Source organism: Charadrius vociferus, unplaced genomic scaffold, assembly GCF_000708025.1.
Source record: "Charadrius vociferus isolate BGI_N301 unplaced genomic scaffold, ASM70802v2 scaffold413, whole genome shotgun sequence".
In the NCBI taxonomy this organism is placed as follows: domain Eukaryota; kingdom Metazoa; phylum Chordata; class Aves; order Charadriiformes; family Charadriidae; genus Charadrius; species Charadrius vociferus.
The window spans coordinates 2,081,190-2,091,388 of NW_009647738.1; the positions used below are offsets into that span (position 1 = coordinate 2,081,190).

The 10,199-nt window shown below is 54.1% G+C and overlaps 1 protein-coding gene across 1 annotated transcript; it reads right to left on the reverse strand.

Annotated features, from left to right (window-relative positions):
- Window positions 1-407: 407 nt before the first annotated feature.
- Window positions 408-9,751, reverse strand: MCM5 (minichromosome maintenance complex component 5). The gene is made up of 16 exons (XM_009881911.1): window positions 9,705-9,751; window positions 9,330-9,456; window positions 9,090-9,218; window positions 8,460-8,632; window positions 6,520-6,675; window positions 6,250-6,416; window positions 5,471-5,642; window positions 5,184-5,295; window positions 4,287-4,430; window positions 3,917-3,982; window positions 2,776-2,952; window positions 2,559-2,671; window positions 2,179-2,307; window positions 1,789-1,931; window positions 1,066-1,193; window positions 408-619 (listed from the first exon to the last, which is right to left on the reverse strand). The coding sequence occupies exons 1-16, from the start codon at window positions 9,749-9,751 to the stop codon at window positions 518-520; spliced, it is 2,085 nt and encodes a 694-aa protein (XP_009880213.1). The 3' UTR covers window positions 408-517.
- Between the last annotated feature and the right edge of the window lie 448 nt (window positions 9,752-10,199).

Here is a 10,199-nt window from a genome sequence, read left to right on the forward strand (position 1 = left end):
CACAGCTGAGCCCAAGAGGGCAGCCTGTGCCAAAAGGCTTTATGCCTTAATAGACAGATCAAACCCCAAGTGAGAAATAGGAGTTTCTGCCTTCAGGGCTGTTTGTGCTGCCGGTGCTGCTCACGGGTCCGTATCCCACTACAAGTGGCCAGGGTGGGCGCTGGGCAACGCAGGGTGAGCAGGAGGAATGTCTTCCCACTCAAAATCCTCCACTGCCTCCAATGGGGGAAGGGGATACGTCCCCTGTCCCTCCAGGTAGCCAGAGACCCTGGGCTACCACTATCAGTTTTTATTTTAATACAAACTAAAAGCTTGTGGAGTTCAAAGAAACATTGATGTGACACATGGAGAGAGCACCCAAGGGGAACCCCGACTGCCCCAAACCCTGGTTCAAGAGGGAGGCTCAAGGCTGGTTGGCTCCCCCAGGAAAAGCTTCTTCCTGGAGCAGGCACAGACCCCACAGGGCTCTCTGCCCACAGGCAGCAGCGGTTCCCTCCCCATACGTGGGATGGGGAGGTCACTTGATGCGGTAGAGGACTTTGCGTTGCATGCGGTGCTGGATCTCTCCCCGCCGCATCATCAGCTGCAGCACCTTGTAGATGGCATGTTCTGGGTATTTCTGGAAAAGGGGAGAAAGGGGGAAATGAGCCGGCAGGGAAAAACTCACCAGAGCCCAACGGCAACCTGCAACCACCGCTAAAGCCTGCCTGTGTCTCTCCAGAGAGCAGGAGCCCGGTAGCACCAGGCATCGACACTCTCCCCCTTTCACTATTTCAGCTCTGACTGCGGCCAGTCTCACAAATCACACTGTTCTGGTTTCAAGGGTAGGACCCCAAACTACCTGAAGAGCTCCCAACCTCAGTGCTTTTGCAGAAAACTGAGTTCTCGCCTTACTCCCCTTATACTCTGCAATCACACTGCACACCACTCCCTACAAACAACTTCAAAAGCAGGTATGACCAAAAGGCTCTCTAGGCACCTCTTAAGGAATGGGTTTGACCCCTTAAGAGGCAGACTGGGACGCTTGGTTTCACAGCCCAACCCTCCGCAGGGTCCCTGGCCCACCTGCCGCATGAAGTCCTGGACGATGCTGTGCTCCGACACCTGAGAGCCGATGGCGAAGCGGCGCTTGAGCTGCTTCTCAATGCGGGACAGCATCTCTTGGTCTTCTTGCGTCGTGAAGCCTTCTGCCCCTGGAAGGAAAGGCTGTGTGACCTCTCTGCACCGCCCAGATGTCACTCTCAAAGCCAGAGTGCCCCTTTCCCATCTCTCCCACCACACCTGCATGTCTCAGAGACTTTAGGAAACCCACGAGCATATCCACCATCAAAGGCTGTGGAGCCTCAAAGACACAGTTGAACATGGACCTGACTGCTGGAGCTTCCTTGAAACCCTTCATGCTGCACTGCTTCCCAAGGAAGCATTTTCTCCACCCCCACAGGGAACAGATTAGAAGACAAACAGGTTATAGAACACCACCAGCACTGGACTCTGCCCTTGGCACCACACGGGGCGAGACCATCCCTCCCTTGCCCAGCACAGGTGGAGACTCTCGGTGTCATTGCTCTCCCTGTGAGCCGCTGTCCCACGGCCACGATGGCCTCTTGCTGCCACAGGCATTGCTTTGCCTTTGCTCAGAGAGCAGGTCCAGCTCTACCTGGGGCGTGCCTGATAGCATATTCCCCCCTTGCCAGCCTGGTCCTGGGAGGGAAGCTTGGTTCTCCCTGACCTGAGCTGCCAGGTCCAGCATGTCCCTCCTTCCCCTAGCACAGAGCATCTCCCCCTCACCTGACAGGCTGCCCGACATGGCCGCATCAAGCGTGGACACCTGGAAGAGCCGCAAGGCCTCCTCAACATCTGCCTCGGTGGCAAAGGGCTGAAGCTTCATCTTCCCCAGGGACTCGGCAATGCGCACAATAGCCTCCAGCTGCCTGTGGCCAAAGGAGACGTTCCCTGCTTTCTACTGCAGCTTCAAGGCACCTCCTCCTTCCCCCCAACCCGTGGTACCCCCACCTACCCCACTCCCGGCACCTCCTGCCCCACTCTGTAGTGCCTCCAGTGTTGCCTCTTTCAAACCTCAGCACCCCACTAACTCCTCTCCCGGGCGACACCTCCAGGTGACACCCAGCAATGCAACCCCGAGGGTTTTGGTGGGGTAAGGAGGGCAGGGTTGCTCACCGGACAGTGATGGGGATGCTGGAACGGCGGTCGCTCTCCTGCTCGTGCTGGCGAGTGCCACTCCGCATGAGGATGTAGCGGTTCTTCAGCTTCTCCGCCGCCGCTGCTGACAGCCGAGGGCCACACTTCCTACAAGGGGCAACAGGAGCTGGAGATGGCAGCCACCAGGGAGGGTCCGCTGGGCAAGGGTGGCCCTCAGGCATCCCTTGCTTTCTTGGGCCACACTGTGGCACCTTTGCAAGCTGCTCTCACTTCCCTTTTTCCCAGGCATGAGTCAAAAAAAGATCACCCAGATAGAGCAGATATCAGCTGTGTGGTTCACTTCTCACCACTGCCTCCCACCCTGCAGCCCTGGCACTGCCAAAAAGTCATTCACTCACGTCCGACAGAAGGAGATGAGCTTCTTCAGCTTGTTCAGCTCGATCTCGCCCTCCACAGCCTGGGTCTGTGTCAAGGCACTCACGTGTAAGGACATCACGTGCTTGGCCAGCGTCTAGGAGAGCAGAGGGCAGTCAGGGAGCTGGAAACCCCACTTCCTCCCCCCCCCAAAAAATGGGGCACCACAAGTCCCAGTTGCACCCACATGCCCCAGCCCACCATGTCTCGTTCCTCGTTGTGCTCATCCTTGACGATGAAGATCATGTCAAATCGGGACAGGATGGTGGGCATAAAATCAATGTTCTCCTCGCCCTTGGTCTCGTCCCAGCGCCCGAAGACAGAGTTGGCAGCTGCCAGCACTGAGCAGCGGGAGTTGAGTGTGGTTGTGATTCCTGCCTGTTGGGGGAAGGAGAAATGGTCAAGACCACATCTATGTCACAGCAGGGCTAGAAGGCTATTAACTCGTAGTGAAAGGTCCAAAGCAGTTTGCGAGGACTCACCCTCCATCACTTGCATTTAAATAAAACCCCTTATGTAGCACCCAATTGCTGTGTAATGGTGTCACACTAAAGAGGGGTCAGCACAGGAGCTACATGGGACTGGACCCGCGTGTCCTTCTGCAGGACTGGCTTCAGCTGAGACTTAAGCACTGAGTAACTTCATGTAAAACCTCACATCAAGGGCAAGGACACACACAAGACCCCACCCCAAGTTTGCATTCTAAGCCAGAAACTGGGCAACCAGCGCTGAGTCTCCCTGGGCAGCTTTGGGGGCAAAGTGCGGGCTTGTAGGTAGCAGGGCAAGAGCAACCAGCAAGGAAAAGCCCTGGTGGGTGCTCTTCTACCAGGGACTGAACAGCTAAGGGGTCAGCCAGAGTGACCAGGAGGGAGGAGCTGCCACAAAAAAAAAAAAAAAAAAAAAAAAAAAAAAAAAAAAAGGCTGAGCAGTGGAAATGGGAAATGAACCAAAACTCTGATCTGAGCGAAGACCTGACACCAGGATGTCAGGCAGTTTCTGTAGATCTCCTGAGTGGGTGAAAAGCAGTGTGAAGGAAGAAAAGGAAGTGAAATCAGACTGCGACACAGGGACATCTAACTCTAGAGGGGCAGAGGACAGGCAGAGAAGAGGGAGCTCATTTCAGTCCTGCTAAAGTTCAGGCTGCCTGAGGGAAAACAACCCAAAGCTTACAGGCAGGGCTGACCAGTCTCAGATCAGAGAAACCAGTAACCACCAAGCCCACTTCCTAGACTCTAAAATGGGCAATTCCAGCAAAAGATGCATGACCACTGGTTGCTGCACTCTCAGAAAGCTGGTGGCGGGTCAGGTGGCCGTCCCAGGGTGATGCGTGCCCACAGCTCACCTTAGCAATGGAGATGGTCTGCTGCTCCATAGCCTCGTGGATAGCCACACGGTCATCCTCCCGCATCTTCTCATCCAAGGTGGGGGAAATGAGGCAGGGAGGAAAAAAGTCACCGTCAGTCACCACCACCAACCTTCAGGTACACACCCACCAATGCTGACCTCCAAGGTAAAGCTCTGCTAGGACCTCTGCCCAGGAGTGCAGGTGTAACCAGAACTTCCCTGCAGCCTCATGCCCTGACCTTCCCCAAAAGAAAGCGAGGCAGTCTCAGGAGAGTCACTCTTTCTCCTGCAACTCTGGGCTTTCCCAGGAGCAGCTGGCAGCCCAAGGGCTCTCTTCCCCACTCCCACACAGGCAGCCCCACGGGTACCTTGTCAAACTCATCGATGCACACCACTCCACCATCCGCCAGCACCATGGCTCCTCCCTCCATGAAGAAACTCCTGGAGGAAGGGTCACGGATCACTGAGGCCGTCAAGCCGGCAGCGCTGCTGCCTTTCCCCGAGGTGTATACCTAGCAGCATGCGGGACAAGGAAGGGGACAGCATGTCAGCCACCATGGGACCCAGGAGCCCACCGCTCCAGCTGGAGGACAATTCACTCCTGGCACCGCAAAATCCAGAGCTGCCGGAGGAAACACAAGGACCTCCAGGAAAACCCCTGAGCACACGCCAAAAGCAGACTTGCTGGGTACAGAGTGAGACTATTGCCTAGTCCCAGGCCTTGGACTAAGCAGCTGTGACGCACCGAAGGGCTTGCAGACACACAAATACAGGTATTAAGTACAGAACAGGGAGTGATTCATTGTTTGGTGGGCTGCTGCATTAGCTTTGTTTTCTCCCTCAGGGAACAACGCAGTCAGAGGCCGAGTTTAATAGAGACTACAAGAAAACGCAGCTGAAAATATAATTTCATGCCTGGGCTCAGCCTGGAGGTCCGTGCCTGAGATGCAGTCCAACTCATTTGTCCTGACCAGCCAGCCTCTCCACTGATCAAGTCTCAACAATAAACAGCAGCACCAGTCCCATCTTTGGACGTCTGCAAATATAGCCTGGCTCATACCATAATGAAAGGTATTACTTGCTTCCCCCCCCGCTGCGTCCTGCACCCCATCTCTTCCAGCCTAGCACCAGAAACGGCAGTTCACCCCTCTGCCAGCCAGTCTAGCTGCAGATGCACGGGCAGGGATCTGCTATGATCACGGTCTGGCTTTTGGTGCTAGGCAGGGAGCAGAAGGCAAACAAACAAGCCATACTACACCACCTACCCCAATGGGCGAACACTTCTCAACAAACTTCAGCAGCTGGGATTTGGCCGTGCCGGGGTCACCCAGCATCAGTAAGTTGATGTCTCCTCTGCGGGTCAGTCCATCCGGGAGCCTGGCGCAACAAGGTGGGAAAGAGGGGAGGGATGGTGAGCCTTCGTTTTGATAACCAAGCACTGTTGACATGTGGCAGGTGGTTGGTAGCGCCGCCAGAAGACTGTACAAGGGCTTTGTGCCCTGAACGACACCCCTGCCACCACTCTCTCTCCACCAGGCTCACTCTTCCCCACCTCTTGCGAGAGCCTCCAAATAAGAGGCAGGCAATGGCTTTCTTGATGTCAGTGCTGCCATAGATGGAAGGTGCGATGCTCTTGGCGATTGTCTCATAGATGTTGGGCATGGCAGCGAGGCGACGAAGTTCCTCCTCTTCTTGAGGAGTTACGGAGCCAGCAAAGCTGTGTCCTGTACAGGGATGAGGAGAATGAAGCAACATTGAACAAATAGATGTTTTAAAGCAAATTACACCACTCCCCCCACACCTGCTACCACCAAAATCCCTTCTTGAAAAAATCACGCTAAGTGCCACCAGGTGGGAAGGGTGGAGAGAGCAGGTGTTAGCTACCCCAGCAAGGCAGGCTCTGTCCTTGGAGGCTGGTAGGAAAAAGCAAGGATCTTGGGCAAATCAGCTCTGGAGGAACCAGAGGGAGAATTACAGTCAGGACCACGTTTTAAATACATAGCTCAATTTTAACCATCGACTTCAGCCCAGATCCTCTGGGATGGCTTAGCAGATTTCCATTAAGATCAATAAGATAAAAGCACTTAAATACCCTGGAGGACTCAGTCTGAAGCCTCCTCATTTAGTATCACTGAGGAAAAAGTCATACAGGACATGACTACAGAGCATCCAGGGCAAGTTAGACCCCTGGACTGGCTCGAACATTTTGCTATATAAGCAGCAGAGAAGGACCTAGGCTGTGATTTCACACAGTCCTTGCTGAAGGACCACCTTGTTCAGGAAGGGGGTTCTCCCAACACAGACCAGACGGGCACCAAAAGTGGCCCTCACCTGAGCCCTCCACGTCCACCTGGATGCCCACCACACGGATGTAAGCACTTCGGATGCCCACGCCCACGTTGTCACGGCTTCTGTTCTTGCTCTGGGCAGACTTCTTGATGGAGTAGATGCCCATGATAGTGACTCTGTTCCCTGGGACAACTTTGTCACACAGGTACCTAAGAGAAGCAAGGGGACAGCAAAGGATGGTAGCGTGGGAAACGACGGCACCAGCAGCACCCACTAGCCATGAAGGGTGAGGTGGGAAGACCGCGCCGGTACCTGTCGCAGTACAGCTGCAAGTGTCGGGGCATCTCGCCGTGCGGCACAGCGTCGGGGGACTCCTGCAGCTTCAGGACCTGGAAGTCCACACACTTGCACTTATCTGGCATGATGAAATAGGGGTCCAGCGGGCACTTTGGGCGGCCGGCTTGTTCCCTGTGCAGAGAGATCCGTCAGGGAAGGCTGCTGGCCCTCGAGAGCCACCCCTGGGAGTCCCCCTGTAGAGGGAACGGCAGTGACAGGGCCCAGAGCAGCCACCCCTCCCAGCAGCACCCAGCAGGTGAGAAAGGCAGTCACGCAGGGCCGAACCAAAAGCTCCCCAAGCCCTCTGTCTCGTCTTCAACAGCTGGCAAAAGCAGGCACAAGAACAAGCCAAAGACAGGGTGACACTTGCCTGAATACTCGCCCTGCCTCCCCCCTCTCCCCTGCTCGCTAAAAGCGGGGAGGAAGGCAATTCATTAATTACACAGAAGGTAACAGTATAGACTCGGCGATATGGCAGGGCATTTTTCTTTGTAACCTCACACACGAAGCAAATGTTAAGCGGTTCCCGGCGAGAAAGCAATTAGCAACGTGACGAGGCTGCCATCGACCTCCCAGTCTCTCGAGACAGAGCTGCCTCGCCAGGCTACAAGCTCTCCAAAATGAGGAGCACCTCCACGTCCTGCTGCCATCTCAGTACATCACTACCGACGCCTGAATCCATGCAGGTGGGGACAGGACTTTTGGGGAGGGCAACACGAGTGCAGATGCACTCATGCAGTGGAGGATGAGAAGCCAAGCGCTGAACCCACCGCACTCAAGAACGGTCCCTATCCTAAAGGCCTCTCAAACGGCATTAGAGATAAGGTGCAGAAAATGAATACTGGCAGGCACGAGCTTGAAGACACAACCCACCAGGATCGGTCGGTGCGAGAGCTGCAGCACAGCAGTAGCCCGATGCCCACGGCTCGCATGGGCATCAGGAGCTGTAAAGTGGGATTTGAAAGTTGGCAGCAAAGCATCCCTACAGAAGGTAACGCAAAACAGCCTCCCGGGGAGGGGGAACATAGAAGCAAGAAGTTTGTTTGAAAAAGATAAGCACTAAATAGGAAGTTGAGACAGCAGCTTAACGCAGCATTATGGGGCAGCTGGAGGCAGGAATGAACCTTTAGGTACAACAGGCAATGTGTCATAGAATCATAGAATGGTTTAGGTTGGATGGGACCTTGAAGATCATCAAGTTCCAGCCCCCCTGCCATGGGGAGGGACACCTCCCACTAGACCAGGTTGCTCAAAGCCCCATCCAGCCTGGCCTCGAACACCTCCAGGGATGGGGCATCCACAACTTCCCTGGGCAACCTGTTCCAGTGCCTCACCACCCTCAGCGTGAAAAATTTCTTCCTAACATCTAATCTAAATCTACCTTCTTCCAGTTTGAAGCCATTCCCCCTCATCCTGTCACTATATGCCCTAGTAAAAAGTCCTTCCCCAGCTCTCCTGTAGGCCCCCTTTAGGTACTGGAAGGCCGCAATAACATCTCCCCGGAGCCTTCTCTTCTCCAGGCTGAATAGCCCCAGCTCTCTCAGCCTCTCCTCACAGGAGAGGTGCTCCAGCACTCTGATCACCTTCATGGCCCTCCTCTGGACCCGCTCCAACAGGTCCATGCCTTTTCTGCAGCCATAAAGAACTCCCCAGACACAGCTGACTGACACAGTTTGCAGCACTGGTCATGCAGCGCCATTACCAGCATGGCTGCAGACAGATGGAACTAAAACCTGCCAGCCATGGGTGCACGCGGGCACGAGGGCAACATGAAGGGAACAGGCAGAGAGCAGCACAGATGCTTCTGCTGTGTGTGACGGGGAGCTGACTCTATGCAGCAGGCATGGGATGGGCAGGAGCAGGAGGAGAGGACGCAGTCTTTTTCCCTCCACCAGCATCCCCATATCAGTCCTTACGTGTTGCATTTCCTGGGGAGAGCGTAACCCTCCAGGCCCGGGCGCACCGCAATGTTGCTGATGGTGTTACGGCAGCTGCGGCACTGAATGGCTATTTTGGTGGCTTTGGCTCTCACAGGAGTTGCTGCAATTACGATGCCAGGGATCTTCACAAGGTGGGACATCTGGTCGGACTGGAAGGGAAAAGGTAAAGGGAAGGTGAGAAAAGCTGTCACTGGAGGATGGATGAGAAACTCAAGATATTAAAGAAACACAGTTCGTTCTTAGCTACACATCCCACACTCATAGGACTAAGGCGCCGGAACAAAAAAGCCCGAGCTTCTTGACAATGTCACTCTCTTGTTCTAGAGTAGCAGGGGAAGGATGCATGACTTCAGCCGTGCCGATTTCAAAACAAAAGAGAAAAGGACAAAATACTGTATGTAGAACGTCACTAATAGCAATAACAACCCCACAGCAGGAACCAGTAATAACAATCCTTTGCAGTTAGATTTAAGCTGCAGAGGATCCCTGCTTGAAAAATTAGTGTACGACCCACGTCCAGAAGTGCCGAAAGCTTTGCTGCCATCACACCCACACACGAGCAAGCCCTGCTGCTCACCGCTCTGTGCGGCAGCGGATTCGCCTCACCTTCAGGCTGCGGATGTTGGCTGCGTTGGCATCCGATCTCAGCATGACCTGGATGTCTTGGAGAGCTTCCTCCCCCGAAGGACGAGGACGGGTGACCTCATCGGCGACTTCTTTTGCTGCTTCTTCCAACTAGAAAGGGAAGAACTAGGCTATTAGGGGTATATTACAGTGTGCCATCAGGGCTGCTCTCACAATGTGATGATGTCAGCGCGCCAGGTTGCCCACCCACTCCATCCTTACCAGCTGCAGGTGCTCCGCTGGTTGTTTGTACAGATAGTCGGCGAGATCTTCATCAAAGCTGGCCAGGTCTTCCATCTCCACCTCCACCCAGTACTGACTCAGGTTATAGTGCCGCTTAAGCTCATCCCTGGAAGGCAGTAAGCGGTAAAGGTTGGCAGGGCAGAAAGCACCAGTCATGCACAGTGACCATATGACAAGCAGGGGGTCCTCGGTTTGGAAAGCAAACGGAGGAAAAAGGAGGAGCACCAAGAGAAGCGTAGGGGCACCTGGGCAAATCTTTCACCCCAAACCACTTTGAAATGTGACATAAGACCAGGGACACCACTGGTTACAGTGACAATGTAAAGTATAGCTCTAATTGTTTACTAGAGTTACAAGACCAGAGAGACGATTAGAAAAATTCTATGCAGGATAATACCCATTATACCTAAAACGTAATTAAAAAAAAAAAGGAAGTAATGACATAGCAGGCAACGTTCTCCTTAAAAAAGCTGGGATGCGTGAAACTCAGAGATGAAAGGTGAGAGGTTGTCCCAGCCTTTCTATGACACATCTCTATGTCCTCTCACAGTCGTCTCTGCCAGCTGCACAGGCAAAGGGGTGGCCCAAGGGACCTTCACAGACTCAGAAGGCGCACACAGACAGTGCTGTACTGATTTTAACGGACACAGACAAAACTCCAGACCAGAAAGCAGTAGGACTTGAAAACGGACCTTGAGTTTCAGAACTAGGTGCCAGTTTGGCAGTGCAGATCCCTCTATTCCTACCTCTTGCCTCTGGCTGGCTGCCTACAAATTCACGAGGAGACCAGACCTCAGTCTCCCTATGAGGTTTAAACGGGGACAGCGTTTCTCATAGTGACAAAGGGCT